Source organism: Aspergillus lentulus (assembly GCF_001445615.1).
Source record: "Aspergillus lentulus DNA, contig: Alt01, strain: IFM 54703, whole genome shotgun sequence".
Classification (NCBI taxonomy): Eukaryota; Fungi; Ascomycota; class Eurotiomycetes; order Eurotiales; family Aspergillaceae; genus Aspergillus; species Aspergillus lentulus.
In genome coordinates, this window is record NW_028322123.1 from 2,352,792 (window position 1) to 2,369,418 (window position 16,627).

The 16,627-nt window shown below is 51.7% G+C and overlaps 6 protein-coding genes across 6 annotated transcripts; 2 read left to right on the forward strand and 4 right to left on the reverse strand.

Moving 5' to 3' along the window:
* Positions 1–1,253: 1,253 nt before the first annotated feature.
* Positions 1,254–4,312, reverse strand: ALT_0744 (GPI transamidase component PIG-S; the record flags this gene model as incomplete). Its single annotated transcript, XM_089599030.1, has 4 exons — positions 1,254–2,774; positions 2,846–3,250; positions 3,643–3,886; positions 3,960–4,312. 4 exons carry the CDS (start codon positions 4,310–4,312, stop codon positions 1,254–1,256), a joined length of 2,523 nt encoding a protein of 840 aa, XP_089456694.1.
* A 752-nt stretch (positions 4,313–5,064) lies between these two features.
* Positions 5,065–6,619, forward strand: ALT_0745 (hemolysin III family protein; the record flags this gene model as incomplete). Its single annotated transcript, XM_033556209.2, has 2 exons — positions 5,065–5,241; positions 5,294–6,619. The coding sequence occupies 2 exons, from the start codon at positions 5,065–5,067 to the stop codon at positions 6,617–6,619; spliced, it is 1,503 nt and encodes a 500-aa protein (XP_033412100.2).
* Positions 6,620–7,499: 880 nt separating this feature from the next.
* Positions 7,500–8,603, reverse strand: ALT_0746 (tRNA(Thr) (cytosine(32)-N(3))-methyltransferase; the record flags this gene model as incomplete). Its single annotated transcript, XM_033556210.2, has 1 exon — positions 7,500–8,603. The coding sequence occupies one exon, from the start codon at positions 8,601–8,603 to the stop codon at positions 7,500–7,502; it is 1,104 nt and encodes a 367-aa protein (XP_033412101.2).
* A 707-nt stretch (positions 8,604–9,310) lies between these two features.
* On the forward strand, positions 9,311–9,877 carry ALT_0747 (uncharacterized protein; the record flags this gene model as incomplete). The annotated part of the gene is made up of 1 exon (XM_033556211.2): positions 9,311–9,877. One exon carries the CDS (start codon positions 9,311–9,313, stop codon positions 9,875–9,877), a length of 567 nt encoding a protein of 188 aa, XP_033412102.2.
* Positions 9,878–10,181: 304 nt separating this feature from the next.
* ALT_0748 (uncharacterized protein) lies at positions 10,182–13,006 on the reverse strand (the record flags this gene model as incomplete). Its single annotated transcript, XM_033556212.2, has 5 exons — positions 10,182–11,033; positions 11,083–11,418; positions 11,473–11,708; positions 12,366–12,687; positions 12,758–13,006. 5 exons carry the CDS (start codon positions 13,004–13,006, stop codon positions 10,182–10,184), a joined length of 1,995 nt encoding a protein of 664 aa, XP_033412103.2.
* Positions 13,007–13,711: 705 nt separating this feature from the next.
* Positions 13,712–16,345, reverse strand: ALT_0749 (uncharacterized protein; the record flags this gene model as incomplete). The annotated part of the gene is made up of 1 exon (XM_033556214.2): positions 13,712–16,345. The coding sequence occupies one exon, from the start codon at positions 16,343–16,345 to the stop codon at positions 13,712–13,714; it is 2,634 nt and encodes an 877-aa protein (XP_033412105.2).
* Positions 16,346–16,627: the final 282 nt, after the last annotated feature.

Below are 16,627 nucleotides of genomic sequence, written 5' to 3' on the forward strand. Positions count from 1 at the left end.
CCTGAGCTAGCCATCCTCTCCAGGAGAATCCAAGCATATCAGAATACCTCTCAACAATCCTACATGCTGTATCGACTGAAGACCATGGCACTACAGCATGTCCGAAGCTTCCATTATAACCAAAGTCCGCTAGCCAACGGTCACTACTCCTACTGCCGGGCTAAATTTTGGCCCATCCGGGTCCTTTAGCCGACGTTTCTTTCCTTTCTGCAGATCTCAGGGGAGTTTGAGAATCCGAAGACTGACGTACTATTAGCAAGGCACCATTCCTTGATACTCGTATGATAGTATGCTTACCGCCGAGCCTGTAGTTGATAGTGACCACAACGATATCCTCATTGATTGCCAGCGATGTCCCGTTGTAAAATGGGAAACTGGCAGAGCCAATTTGCAGGTTTCCCTATAAAGATTTCCACTTGTCACCATGGTAAACTACGATCCCAGGTTTAACAGCAACTCAAGTATAAACAATCTTCACTTTGATTCAGCTTCACAATCTTCCACTCCTCTGCCAAGTAATTCTGCGTTGGGGTCCTGCCTGGTCATAACTTAGTATTACCTTAGTAAAGTGCGCCATCAGACCAAAGGGAATACAAACCAGTGGCTTGCTGGATGCATGCTGGCTTTAGTTCCTGTGCCCGAAGCGGGTTCTCCCATGAATCGGGGGCTTCTGGGCGGGCAAATCTCTCAGGGGGCGGTTTGGCATATGGGACACCCAAGTATGCATTTGCATGCCCGGTGCTACTGGGCTGGTTGAGCGGTGACAGAGTCGTTCCTACTATTGTACCGGCTGAGATAGTCACAGACCATCCTGATAGCAATCATGCCACAATATAATAAGACATTTGCTGTGGTCACCTGTTTCTGTTTGCGGAAGACTACCTAATTCACAATGTACATCCTGGTCATGACCTGCTTCATATCTTAGCTATTGAGTTCTACCCACTGAGAACCATATTATGACGAAGCTGCAACATGTGATCTCGCACAGAATACATCACAAGTCCCATAAATATAGTGTTTGATACTTTACGTGGCTGCAAGAAACCTAATCCGAGGTCTTGCACATCTGCAGATGGATTCCTTTCGAAGAAATCTGATCCCCGATTACAGTTTCCTGGTGAAAAACAGTTCAAAAGTCTACCTTAGTTTCTCATGTCAATGACCATGTGAACTAATCAGACGAAATCGTCGATTAATTATCATGCCGATAAGGGAATACTATATACTATATCAAACAAGTGAAGAATTATTTATGAGGACAATGCTCGCTTAGCCTTCCGATCCGAAATAATCCTCTTGACCTCTTTCAGCAGCCCCACGACAAGAGGGACGCCAATGGGCCCAAGCAGGGGCAGGTATACGGCCACTTTATGTTCATCCGGGAAATACATCTGCCCCACCATGCTCTTCTCGAAGAAACTGCGCTCGGCCTCTGTTTCCGCCACGCGGGCGCTGGCAAGAGCCGCTTCGAAGCGGCCCTCGCTGAGATGAGCGCATGCCGAGGCTAGATGAGCGAGAGTGGTGGATACAGACGCGGCGACGTTTGCTGGGATAGGGATCGAGGGAAGAGACTCGGTGAGACGGGCGAGGGAGCCCATGGTGGAGGATGCGGAGAGGAGGAGCGTCGCGGCGCGGACGCGGATCAGCGTTTGCAGACGGAATGGTAGGGGGGTAGGCGTGGTAGGGACGCCAAGTAAGGTGAGAAGCTGGTGGGAGAATGTCAAGAAGGCGGCGCGTAATGCATCCTTGGAGAGATGGGTTAGGCTGGAGTGGTTCTCTTGGATGGTCGATAGAGGAGGGTTGAGAAGGAAGACGCCGCCCCATTGAGGGATGATCCAGCTGGTTGCACCGCCCTCCTTGACGAGCATGGGCGACTGTGAAGGCTCAGGCACATAGAGAATGAAGTTGATTGTTGGGCCGTTTCCGATGCTAGGGCTCAAGGGCCATTCGGCGGCGTTGATGAAGGCACTCAGATCTTCCTTCTTCAATGTCCAAGCTGCTAGCGCCTCGTCATATTCGGGCTTGGGTGCGGTTGGAGAAAATGTTGCGTATAGCTGTACTTGGGTATCAACAGTGAAGTTGCTAATAGGTTCCAGCGCTTGCAGCAGAGGGGAAATGTACTCCTCCACAGCTGCTTGAATGTCCCAGGAGGAGGGCTCTGCACCGGGCGTGAACAGAGAAAAGGCAAGGTGATAGGTCTCGGCATACTTCATGGACCGTCTCAACCGTCTGCTGATACTTTCTGCTAGTTGCGGAGAGATGGAGTTGAGAACCGCCAAGGGCTGTTGATTGTTCGAAGATGGAGGAGTGTTGGTGTTGGCGCTGCCCATATTGCTCTCGGACAGGATTTGGGCAATGATTGCCTTTTCCTCCGTAAACAGACTCTGTAATTCGCTCGCGATGAACGCCGACAAGGGCGAATTGGAAGACGACGGAGCGGGAATCTGGGCTGGGGGATACATGATATCCAGCTGGGTTGTTTCGGAATGAAGCTCTGCTTTGGGAGCGACCAAATCCTCCTGAGGTAACAGTCGAACTGTCAACGCGGTATCAGGTTTGCCTGAACCAGCAAGCACCGACGGTCCTTGCGCGCTCCCATGGCTTTCTGCAGCGATTGTGTCTTCGGACAATTTCAGGCGGAGGTGATGGGCGGAGAATTCGTTGAGATCGTCAAGGGTATGCTGCGTAGTTCGAAGAAGATTCTGGGCCTCTGGAATAGGCATAGATGGCGTCTCAAAACGGATTTCAAGAGGAAATACAGGACGGCAGGTCTGTATAACGTACCACATGAGTGTCTGCTCCAAGTACTCTCCGCTGGTGGACTTCGGGCATATACACTTACCTTTCCATTGGCCCAATCGACCATCTCCTGAACGGGCAAATGAGCCCGATAGATAGATGTTGTCTTCCACCATATCGGAAATCCTAAAAAGATGATGACGGCCCAGAATGCAGCAATGACTCCGAATCGAGCCCGAATAGCCTCTGGCTTCTCGGGCGGAGGAAGTTGTTGCGCGCTTGCCTTGGAACTCATGGGGCAGTGGTCGGAAGGTTGTGCGGTGGATTGTATGGAAGACCGCAGGTCTTCATGCTTGCTAGTCATGACCAGGGCATTCTTTGCTCTCGTGCCTGCTTGAGCGATGGCGTTGAAAGCACCCGTTGTGCTGGATGAGTGTTTAACAGGAGGCGGAGGGAGGGCGGAGAACAGAGTGGCAGCATCAACTCCGCCGAGGTGCGACAGAAGACCCTACAAAACAGGATCGTACAACTTGCAAGCTTCCTGACAGATTAAAGGCCTACACTGTTTGAGACCCAAGTAATTATGGTTATCATTATCACTTAATTTGCAAAAATGAATTGAGGACCCATGATGCCACTACTCAAGGCAATGATGTAGATTACATGCAGCAAAGTCCCTTTTCCTAGGAGTTTATAGTACAAATTTCGGGGTATCTCAGAGTATGCGCCTGTGGAATGAGAAACGACAACGAAAGAAAAAAAAAAGTAAATGAAGAGAGTCCCACGTCTAGTATTCCTTCTCGAAGATTTTCTGGATCGGTTTTGCTGCCTGTATTCATCGTCAGCAAACTACTCATTGGAGGGATCGATGCTCAATGTCGAGAAACAGGAAAGACATACATCAATGAACCGTTCAAGATCTTGGTCCAGGCTAGCCAGGTCGTCTTTCCGCTTTTTGTTCTCTGCGATCAAAGCTTGCTTGCGCTTCAGAAGCTCCTGTCGCGCCTGTTCGAGCTTCTCCCGCTCCGCATGTTCGTGATTAATGCGTGCAATCATAAGTTCATGTGAGTCAAGGTCGGCATGTTCGGGATGGAGGGCCAGAAACTCCTCCACAGGGATCAATGGCAGGGAGAGGTATTTGTGACTAAGAAACACAGCGACTAGTTAGTCCAACCGCAAGGGAGCCGAATGAACATTGAAGCAACGGTTCCACGTACTCATATGATTCACAGGCAGCGATTTCTCCAGTCAGATGCCGTTGTTCATAATACAGATTCTGCAGCTGCAGATGTAACCGATCGATCTCTTGCCGAGCTTCTGCCGTAAGTTGTTTGGTCTGGCGGACCCGAAGAATAGCATCCCGACTCTGACCACGAAGCTGGGCTAGAACGGCAAAAAGCTGTTTCTGCTGTTTAGAGGCAGCCAGAATCGCCTCTTCGGGGTCAGATGAAGGAGACTGCGCCGTGGGATCTAACAAGGATAAAAGCTTCTCGCATTGTTCCCGCGTCTCGGCGCAGGTACGCAAAACGGGTAGCAATGAGGGATCGGAGACAATGTCACCGATAGTCATGGCGAATTTGCGAAGAATTGAAATGGAGGGGAGGGATTGATAGCGTTTGGGCAGAAACCTGTGGCGAAGATCTGGCCGAGGAAGAATAATAGATAGCAGGAGAGAGAAGTATCGGAGAACGTGGAGACACGGCGAATGCTCATGGGCTGGAGATGGAGAAAAAGGTTATTATCTGGATCATGAGGGGAGAAAGGGAAATGCAGCACATACATATCTAGTTAACGATAAGGCTTGAATATCTTTTGCTTACCTTCAGCTATCTACCTGTTAATTTTCACATGAAGAGGCTGGGGTTTCTGATTGATGATTACAGTCACCCATGATCCCATCTGCTGCCCCTCTTGGCCTCATTTCTCCTCCAATCCATCTGCGTCTTCGTCTTAAAGATTATCGCCTCCCCCCACCCGCTCTTTTTCGCGCTTTCTGACCGTCTCTCACTCTCTGTCTCTCATCATCCTTTCTCTCCACTCTTTCATGTCTGCTCATCTCGTCTTAAGTGTTCTTGACTGATATAAAAGCAATTATTGTGATCCTCTCCACTCAACTATCGACCTCTCCCCCTTACTCCGTACTTTTTCGCTGATCTGGGATATCGTTCCGAGATTCCGCTTTTCGGCTCCCAAGTTCCCAACAATAACAACAGTGAGGCAATTCCTCACCCAGACACCAACAAACCATAAGACTATGCGGGTTTGAGATCCAGATATTAAAGGTGGTGGAAAAGTCTGGGCTTGAATTGTCTGTTATCAACAATGGCCTGCACAACGCAATCTGTGACCCTCGAGTCGTATCCAGATGCTACCTCAACATCTTTTGCGTCAATTCCCAGTGAGGAAACCAGTCTTTTGCGCGATCGAAGGCGTAGGCACTCATTCCATACGGCTCGGAAGCTGTCTTGCGACTATGATGGCGACACTATTTTTCTAAGGGTATGGTCAAAGACCAGCTGTGAAATGCTTACTCTGTTCTGACGTTCTTCAGGTTGAGCTCTTCCTAACGGAATTGGAGAGACGCATGCATTGGATCGAACAGTATCGAAAGTCGCACATGGTTCAGATCGACTCGAGCCTTCGCAGAGCGTATGCGACACTTGAAGCCGTGAGAGACTCATGCTCCTACGCCTCCGGGGAGCTTATGGGAGGTGGAAAGAAAAGAGCCAAGATCCTGGTCGAAACCCTCGAGGACCGCTACAACGATGCGCTGGCTACAAAGGAGACGCTGGAGCAAAAGGCTCAAGCCGGAGTACGCCTGATGGAGTCGTTCCTGGTCGAGCTGGAATCTCGAGCCCATGCGGTTCGCGATCGGGGTATTTATGGCGCTCTGGACGATGGATGGAAAGCGGTCGACTCGAAGCTGGTGCACGCCCGTGAGGTGGTCGACGAGGGGATAGAACAAGCTCGACGAGCCAAGGATTCGCTACGCGAGAGCATTAATCGTGCCATTTTACTAGCTCAAGAGCAGCGATTGATCACCTACGCTGACCTTCCTCAGCCGTGGCGAATCAATCCCCACATCTTACAAGGATATCGCTTTTCCTCATCGAAGGTCGAATGTGTCAAGTCGGTCTTCAGCTTCTGCAACGAAACGGTCAATATCTGGTCGCACTTGATCGGTCTCTTCATCGTCCTCTCGGTCGCCTTCTACTTTTACCCTCTTAATCCTAATTTCCACCTGAGCACCAAGACTGATGTGGCGATCGCTGCTGTATTTTTCTTTGCTGCGTGCAAGTGTCTGGTCTGCAGTACCCTGTGGCACACCATGAACAGCATTGCCAACCAGCCTCTGATGGAGAGATTTGCGTGTGTCGATTACACAGGCATCTCGCTTCTGGTGGCCGCCTCAATTGTGACGACCGAGTACACGGCTTTCTACTGCGAGCCCCTTTCTCGCTGGACATATATTCTGCTGACCATGTCGCTCGGAATCGGCGGTGTCATCCTGCCCTGGCATCCAACTTTCAATCGCAACGACTTGGCCTGGGCGCGTGTGGCGTTCTATGTGACGCTTGCGCTTACAGGATTTGCACCTTTGTTCCAGCTCACTTATACCCGTGGATTCGCCTGGTGTCTTTACTTCTATGCCCCCGTCATGAAGAGTATTCTGGTCTACTTTGCCGGAGCCTGCATCTACGCCTCTCAGGTTCCTGAGCGGTGGCGCCCTGGGCTTTTCGACTACTTCGGTGGCAGCCACAACATCTGGCATCTGGCTGTGCTCGGTGGCATTCTGTTCCACTACTGCGCCATGCAGGATTTGTTCGCTAATGCCTTCGTCCGAGCTAAGGGAGAATGTCCCAGCTTGACGGCATGAAGAGCGTCCGAACAAATAATTCAGCGCTCAGCGCACGATCGGCTACGATTAAGATTCTACGACATTTTCTGATTGCCATACACAAAAGCATTTAGACATTGAGCCCATGGACTTACGGTCACGTACCGGTCAGCGGTTGACTCAGTCCCCTGCAAGTGCCTGTCATAGACTTCTTCAAGCACTGATTTTGAGCTCTTGCTGTTGAGTTATTGCGATTGCATAGGGAGCGTTGTTCGTTTTGCTGATGTTGTGCTTACACTTGCCGGTTCTCTCGAGACCTCTTCTTGTAAATACTCCTGCTGGAATCTCTGCGCCTTGTATGGCTGCTTGTGCATACCTCAGAGACCGGATACTGTTATTATAGCTGCTTTGTTGTTCTTTTAGTCGAACCGAGGATTTTTGCGACTTGCTGTCATTTAGTTGAGTATATACATCAGTCCTTGGTATACATGATGCTCCTTTTCAGGAGAATGCAATTCAAAGAGAACAGAATGAGTAAATGTAGGAGCAAATCTATGTGCGCCAAGTAACTTGACAAGACATTAACTGAATGCAGGTACTCTACCCTGTCTATATTCTTCATGTCATAACATCATCATATCGCTGCTGAGACCGCCCTCACTGCCGGACACTAATGTCGCAGGGCTATCACCAGAGGACCCTCTCTAAGCAAGGTTGTCAAGGTTCACAGCAACAGGGACTGTAGTGGTTGGTTCTATCTTGATTGAAGACAGAGACACCAGCGTGGCTGAAGCTGCTCTTGCTGAAGTGAGACCGACGACGGTTGGATATGCGGTGACGTGCAGCCAGTGTCAAGCAACGCTCAAATTTTGAGTCTATCATGGAGGGATTCCTCAACAGTGTAAGGTAGCACTCCAATTCACGAATCCGTCTTCTCAGCTTCCACAGCGGCCGGTGTCTCGCGCTTTCTGTAATGAGCTTGGATCCAGCAGCGGTACATCTTGAGTTTCCGCTGGCGATTGACAATCAAGCGTCGATCGATGCCTATCTTCTCGACATCGAATGCGCCCTCGGTGGACTCCGCCGCGATGGAGTTGTCCTCGGCCGTCTGCAGGCCATTCTCTGGCGTCCATGTCCCCCACATCTTCTCCAGCTGTTCTTTCTCGAAAAAGTAGACCCTGGTGCCGTCGCCGCGGACATAAAAATTCTCATCCATGTACCGGCCTTTTTTGAATCGCACCTGAGCCAGATCGCCGCGTCCATAGTCACGGAACAGAACGAGACCACCCGGTTTCAATACCCGATAGACATTCCGAATAGCCTGGTCCCATTGACTTGGTGCTAGAGCCGAGAAAATGAAGATGAGAATGACAACATCTACCGACCCCTCCGTCAACCCCGGAGGAAGTCCGTTATTCTCCTCATCCGGCACAGCAGTCACATCCCACACATCCGCGGAGATAAACTTGGGATCGTAGTGCTCGCTTTCGCGCATAACCTGAACCGCCGTCTTGGAAAAATCACACGCATGCACCATCAACTCCTCGTTCTCATTGTGCGTGATGAGCGGAAACGCCGTGTTGCCAGCACCGGCACCAACCTCAAGCACCACCTTCCTGCCCGCGCCCTTCTGCGTTACCTCGGCGAGCACGGGAAACTCCTGGCGCAGCCACTTGCGATCCTTGAAGAAGTTGGCCGTGTTGTTCTTGTAGAACAGATTCCACCATTTCGCGGGGTCCTTGTTGAAGCGCTGCTTGTCGAAGTCTGAGACGGGGGATTCGCGCTGCTTTGCGTATTGCACTTCGGCGAAGGCTTTGAACTCGTCATCCGGCTCGACATGGTCCCAGGCGTTGAACTCGAAGACGTCGTCGCCTTCTTCGAGGTAGCGGGAGCCGAACTGGTAGGGATCAGTGCGCTTGAGGTTGTTGGCGGGGTCGTGGGAGCGATGCGCGGGGACTGTGGGAGGCTTGACTGATTGTATGACGGTTACAAGCTCATCTTTAGAATCTGCGTCCGGCCACATTGTAAGCGGTTGGCTTCGTTTTTAGCTGTTCTTTAAGACTGGTGAAAGAGTGTCTATGGCGCTAGGTGGAAGGTGTTCAGGTACACAAGGAGAAAATCACCGATAACAACAAATTTACTGGGGAAAAGCGAAATTTTTGAATGCCTCAGGCAAAAATACAGCGGGGCGGCGTATCTTATCGGTAATGCTGCAGCCAATCACAGAGCGAGACAATATGGGTGCCTGAGTCCATGGTACAGACTGGCCTGAGGCAGAGGGGCAGTGAGGCAGTGAGGCACAGCCAGGGCAGATCCGAAGCCAACTTCTGTCATCTTCGCTTCTCTCTTTCTTCTATTTTCTTCTCTGTATTCCCATTTCTGCTCATTGACTATTCATCAGTCCAGCTATCACGCTGGACTTGCTGAGGATCATGTTGCTCTGATATCCAGACACCTACTGAAGTCAGCCTTGCTGACATCTGACAATCCATTGATCCGAGCGTCTTCCACATTACTACTTGATCTCCATTGATGAGCCAAATCCATTACTACTTATTATCTTTGCATATACACGTATGATAAAGTAGCCTTTTATATTCTTATCATCAGGGATCTCTTAAGCCCTCGTCGTACAAAAAGTCAGTCATGTCACTTCTCAGCGGGCTGTGCGGCTGCTTCGCACCGAAGAGTTCCCCCCGCCCACCATCAGCCCGGGCTCCAAGCCGAGCAATGGCCGAAACACATCACCATCATCACTATCACAATGACAGCAACTTCACCCCTCACCATCATCCCGATGAAGGGCCGGTCTACATGACCTTCGATGAGGATGGGTACACTCCACCCGTCCCGCTGCCACGGTACACCCCTCGGCCGATGAGCAGCATCCAAGAAAAGACCCTGGAAGCGCACATGCGCGATCCGCCCATCTCCTCGTCACGCTCCATCGCCTCGCTGCATGATGAGAAGAATCCGCGCGACTTTGCCAGCACCGACGGCGACGAGCTCACCTCGGACGTCTCCTCGGCGATTTCCTTCCCAAGCAGCTACGGCAACACCTCGACGGCCACGAGGGAGACGCCCCCGCCGCCGTATTCGCCGCGCATCTCGCCTGCCCCGTCGAGGGCCATGTCCATCTCCTCGTTGTATCCCCCGCCACTCCCTCCGCCGCCGCCTATGGCGCATATTGCGCAGCCTAGGCCAATTTTGCGGCGGGAGTGCCTGCCGCGGGATCTTGCGGGGCATGGCCGGGCGAGTTTCGAGAGCCAGCGGCGCTTCTCGTGGGAGAGTAGGTGATTTAACGAGTAACGATGTTGCAGTAATCATTCGCCTTTTGTTTCTTTGCCGCTGGCTCATAGTTGGGCTCCTCTTTTCGGTGGAAAGCAATCTTTGCACTTATAATAATTAATGGTTGGCCTCGACGGTCGGATGGAAGCATTGGGTTCTTTTGCTCTTTGGAACGGGATTAAGCCACATCATGCTATGCATGCAGGATTCAGTGGCTGGCGCAATTGGACGGAGTACTTGTTGGAATATATTGCACATACGCATCTATAATAATGACGAGTTGTTTATGAATGAACATTGATTCGGTATCAGTCTACCAGCTGACAGGCTCATATGGTACAATTAAAGGTACCTCCATCTCAGCACATTCCTGAACATGCCCGAGCAGATACCCACAGACCTCCGCCGGAAACTCCAACAGCCGCAAGATGCGCGGATCCTCGCTGTTCTCGAGATACATGCAGATAGCCGCACACTCGGAACGCACCCGCGTCTCCGCCCACCAGCACTTACAAGAGTCCAGCATCGCCAACCACCAGCTGAGAATGATCAACGCCGGCGGGTCTTTCTTCGCAAGTTGCGCCCAGAAGCTCGGCAACAACCGGCCCATGAAGGTCGTATACTTGGAGAAGCTCTTGATGGACCGTTCGGCCTGCAGTAGCAGCGAGAGCATCCGCAGCGGCGCCAGGTACGGATTACTCTCTTCGGTGGTTGTGTCGTCGATACCGCAGATATCAGCGAGCTCCGGGTGCAGACCCTCCCGTCCGGGCGGTGGATCCTCGAAGGCTTGATTCTCATGTTGAGACGCCATGAAGACCTCCCACCACATGCTGACGTACAGCCAGGGTTTGGTAAGCCCCAGGAGGTGGCGCAGGCCGCTCTGTAAGGTGAGCCAACTCAGGGCTTGTGGATCGTCGGAGAAGACGAAGGACTTGCGGGGGTTGTATTCCTCCAGTTGGAACGCGTGGACGGTCATGAGGAGGCAGGTGGAGAAAAGAGCGTCCATGTTATGCGGACCGACTGCGCAGCCGAGCTCCTTGGAGTACTGGCTGATGGCTTGCTGCCAGTGGTACGCTTCGGCCATTTTGTAAGGGGTGTTGTCAGGCACCGCATGCCGAAGATGGGAGGTTGCCACCGCTATGATGGTGTGCATGAGCAGGGGTGTCTGAATTTGTCAGCTGCATTCATCAATGCTCGGATGCAGGGCAACTGACACTGAAGGCTAGTTGCATCAGTTGGTTTCTCAAGAGGATCTGTGTGCGCTGATTGGCAATCGTAGGGGTGGTGGCGTGGTGGAAATGATGCAGAGCGCGAACGGCATCGGGTAAATGTCGCTTTTTTGAGCCTAGCTGCAACAGCTCATCTATTTTGTCTGCCACTTCCAGGAGGTACATTGAATACTGGCTAGAGCTTGGCGATACCAACTCAGGATTTTTCTCAATGAATACAGAAACAACGCCCCTTTCGTTGGTTGGGCACTCCGGACCGGTGTATACACATGTGACGCCATGTTTCTGGCATCGCAGGCAGTGAGGTCGGGTCTCATCGCACTGGGGCCATCAGCATACTCTACAACACCAGGCCGAAACAGGAAGGTAACGTACTTTGACTCGTCTTCTCTTGCAAGTTAGACAGCCGGAGCGGGACTTGCGGTGCGGCCGCCGCGCATGATACGCACGCTCAGTGGATCTTTCGCTGTTTGATTGTCCAGTACCGGACGACCGGTACATGGGGACTCGAAATAGACTCTTCTGGCCTTGTAGAAGTCCTGACGGCCCGGAACGTTGGGGATTGGTCTTGGTTTGGGTTCTCTCGGCGGCCTCGGGCGAGACCGATGTTTCTGGAGAAGGTAACATTATCTTCAGAAGATCTTTGTTGTATTCTCTATACCGAGCCTTCAAGTGCGTTTCAGAGACAGCTTTGTCGGGTTGTTATAGATGGATAGAAATAAAGACTCTGAAGAGCGGATGCCTATCGGGCTCGATTGGCTGCGCCTTGCTATCCTGGTCGTCTGCTCTCACACGGCGGGATTGGTCCAGCTCATGAGTCAAGGCTGATATTCTGAGCTGATCTACATCGTACTCAGCCTATATTCTGATGCCGTCGCAGGTCGCTGGAAGATGAGTGAGGCTGATGGGAATACGAGAACACCATCATATAGATACGGCACTAGTCCCAAAATGGCAACTCTCGCATTCGCTTGTGGAGGCCTTACCTGAAATGGTAAAAGCAGTGCTTCTACTCCATACAGAATCAGCAAATGAATCTTGATCAAGCCCTCCCAGTCAAAAAGACGGGTAAGGATAATGAGATAATCATCATATAGAGGCTCCATTAGAGTTCCTGTTGACCTCAAGTACCTCAAGTACACTGATATCATTAATTCATACAGTCAATAACAGTAGACCCGCACCACCTTAGCCAATCTTTGCATTCGAAAAGTCCATCTCTGTAACACATTAGACCAAGATCATGCCGAGTCTCGACGAAAACATACCTGGATGTTCAGCCTGGAACTTCTTCAGAATGTCCATCTTCCGCTGCTCGTCGCTAGTCATCCCACCCATCTCCTTCTGCCGCTGATCGTACATCATCTTCTCGACCATCGCTCTCGTCTCGCCATCCAAATCACTCAAACTCGAGTTCTCCGGCGTGATCTTACTCACGTCGATCTTCGGCGCCGTCGTCACAACATGAGCCCACCATTCCATCTTATTGACCTTGTCCAGGTGAACCGAGACCTCCTTCCCGGGAGGCTGGGACGTCGTCTCCAGTGTCCAGGACGATTCATCCACGATAATAGGATGAGGAAGGTCGCCCTAGCTCACCATTAGCCCCTCTTCCCTTCCAGCTTTCCAGCAGAGCCCAAACGGAACAGTGCGTGCTCACCTCAATCAACGCCTCCTGCCCCTTAATCGCAACTCTGATCTTCGTCTTGGTCAACACAACGTCCAGATCCCGGCCCTTGATATTCGCCGGCACTGGGATCGTCACGTCCACGTCGCGGATCGTCTGCGTCCATTTGTAGGGGAGCTGCGCCTGCTCGGCTTCTTCCTTTGCCTTGCGCTCTTTTTCTTCGCGTTCGCGGTCGGCGATGTCCTTGGGTGTGGGGTCTTGTTCGAGACCTGTGGATGACATTTTTATATTCCTGTGGGTTTGGGTGTATGAAGCGGTTTGTTGTTGGTCAGTGAGGCTTAGAGCTGGAGAAATCGAGGTGTGGGGTTAGCTGTTGTTTTGCGCGGGGTTGCTCCGTAGTAAAGGAACCTTAGCTTGGACGCTTACCTATGACAGGGACTGGGTAATATAACCTGATCCTAAGGATTAGGTAGATTAAGTAGGCGGGATTGTAGGCTGTTGAAAGTAAGAAGATCGAGCTGCACTTTTGGATACAATTCTATAATTCGAGTACCTTCTGTCGGTCCCGGCGGTTGGCGGGGCCGTTCCGCAGATCTGTCGTTGTGGAGACCCTTTCATGATTGAGAGCTTGAAAGCTTGAGGACCGACACTATAACAGCTATATCCTTTGACTCTAAAGTCTGTCAGGTAGTGGCAATTGCGAGATGAAGCTTTGTAGTTTGACATTTATTGCTAGTTCTGACAATTCCCTGTAGCTAGTAACCGGACTCCTAACAAGGCACATACACGGAATAACAAATACGCTCTTCCTAGTAAACGACCCGAACAATGACCAATATGCCATAACATACTCGCTAGCTCCATGACAATAATGCGAATAGAGCAGTTGACACGCCTAACTCCCATCACATGAGTGCTTTGCTTCCCGCGCAAAGTCCGACGCTGTTGAACATATCGCTAAACACACATTACTGATACCGAAGACAATCACTCGGAACTGTCAGTCAATGCATCATCCACCAGGAATTCCGCTCCGAGTGGACTCTGATCAAATGCGAAGATCGAGTCTGATGGATCGTTCTGCTGAACATCCTCCACATCATGTACTTCCACATTTGACATGGCCTCAATCAGGTCGAAGAATTGTCCTGCAAATTCCACAACCTCGTCGGCCAGCTTGAACTCCAGAATCGCTTCCAGGGCCTGCATGTCCTGCTTCCACTTCTGCTCCCGTCGCGCCTTTTCTTCTGCCGTCCGGCGACATGTCCCGTCCCGCTCACGGAGCTTCATGCAATTCGGACAGTGATAATGCACTTGACAAAAAGAACAGTTGCAAGGTGGATTCACATTGATACAATCCTGGCAAACGTAGACCGAGCAGGCCGTGCATTCCCGCAGGATACTAGAGCATCTCTGCCGCTGGTCACCGACCGCGCGGATTTGTGGGCAAAAGAAGGACTGGCAGCCTTGCCATTTGGGGGAATCAAACGGCGACTCGCAGAAGAAAGACGAGGGCGACGAGGACCGAGAGCGGTTTGAATTACTGACCGAGAAACTCCTTGAGCGGCGATGGATAGGCGCCACAGGCCGGGAAGATATTCCTGAACTCAGTAGGCCGGGATGTCCCATATCAGCAACGGCACCCCCATCCCCGTTATCTTCAGTGAAACTGCTAGTCGTGGAATCGAAGACGCGCAGGGTCCGGTAAGGTAACTCGATTTCGGGAGTGGAACCTGCAAGCCCAGGCTGTGGAATGCCGAGGTCTCGCATGAATTCGCTGTTGACATGATCCGACCTCAGCCCGGACGGGTTCTGAATAGCCATCTTCTCCAGAGCCAGGTCCCGATAACCGCAGATGCGAAGACGGAGGCCCCGCAGATCGTGCTCAATGCATAACGGCTTCGAACAACTCTTGCAGTGAACCTTCCACTGAGGAGCATCGTAACATTCTTGGCACAGATTCCGAGGACATGCTGTAGGCTGGCGGTCAGGCGGTCCCAGTAGCCATTTCATCATGGCGATATGGCCGGTCTCAAGGGAGTAGTCCGGTTTACGGGGGTCACCGTAAGCATACTTGGGAAAGGTCTTGCTCCACTCGTTGGCCGAGTATTCCAAGTCCTCCCAGCCTTGACCACGGGGTAAAGGAGCGGCTCGCACCTGGTCCACGTCCCGGTTAGGGGTGCCGATGCTGATGCCGCCGCCTCCGGAAAAGATGGGCTCGGTGCAACACCAATGAAATTTCAGGTTCGGATAAGGCACCGGGTCATTGGGATTGACAGAGGCGTTGTCCGTCGAGCTTCTCAGAGGATCCTGCATGAGGCACGGCGACACAACAGCACCAGGTGCCCACCAGAAGCTTTTCGCGGCATCCTCTGGAGTTGACGAACTGCTGCGACTGTGGAGATAGGGTCGGTCAAACGCGCAGCTCGCACACAGGGTCTTTCGACACCCGACGCAGTGCATCAAGATACTACATTGTTCGCATCTCTCCGAAATCTCCTCAAAGCAATTATCGCAGCGGATGTTGTCGACGAAACGAGTATGGCTCGAACGCAAATGGGCAGGCGTCATCTTACCTTCGCCCAGTCCCTGTCCTTCCCCGGTGCCGAGGGGCTCGCCATTGCAGCCAGTCTCGTTGTGTTCCCACAACTTCCCATCTCTCTGACTTGGCCGACCGCCCTGTTCCACTGGGCCAATCCAATTCTTAGATCTCCACAGTCGGTCAAAAACCACCCATACTTCGGCAGAGCCCTGAGGAACCCTCATCGAAACATAGCTCCTTCTCCGGAAGCATCTTCCGGCAGGAGTAGAGCACCACGCAGTGTCAGTCCAGATCCCCAATTTGTGACAGAGGTTTACCAATTCATGCGTAGGTTCGGAGTCAGAATCCTTTCGTAAGAGAGAAGATGAGAGATAAGGCCTGCGTCTATGATGCCGGCATCGGTATGTATAGAGACTTTTGAGCGCAAGACGTTTCGTCGATGAGGAGCTGCCGATGTTCCTTTCCATGTCCACGTCGTACTGGAGACCGAACATGGTCAGATAGGGGATAATGTGATACTTGAGAGAGACATTCTTGCAACCCCGAACAGAAAGGTGCTCCAGGGTTTCTCGCCGCGAATGTAAAACAGTAGATATTAGTATCTGCCCCGAGACCGCGGTATTATCCAGCTCCAGACTCTTCAGACACGGGCTGAACGGAACCACCACGTTCATAAGCAGTTGATCGAGGGCATATGACCGCGATTGGCGCGGCATCACTGACTCGGTTCCTCCAGGAAATACAATCCGGAGCGGGAACTGACTGCCGGATGGGTAGAACAAGCGGAACGAGAGGTACTTCCATGCCGTTGGGTAATTTTGGAGGAAGGATCGAAGGTAGCGGGAGGTATGAAAGAGCTTGAGGATGGCATCGGTGGGAGTCTGGAGTAGAAGAGATTCAAGGATAGGCGCGTGGGTGGTGATGACTCGCTCAAACATCGAAAGAGACCGCTGAGCCGGGGGGATAGACTGCTCCGATGCGGACTCTGAGAAAACCGAACCTGTATCCTCCTCCATCTCATCTAAATCGCGACTTTTCACCTCCGGTTCATAGACCGGAGATTCACATAGGAGGGACATGGCAGCGGATTCTTTTCTCTTCTTTTTCTCCCCCCTCTGGCACGCTGCTGCTGGGGATCAAAGTGACGTGAGGCCGGAGTCGAAGCGGAGAATGCGGGTGTCGCACATCATAAGGGAAGAGAAGACGGGCTAAGATGCACAAGGCAAGGAGTGCACTCCAAAGATGGACACAATGCGGAAGCCATCTAAGGGCAAGGACTGAAATAAAAAGGGTATCTAATAAAGGAGATGATGATGATAACACCACCAGCTGGCTGGGTGTTGTTGCTTTGCCAACTCAGT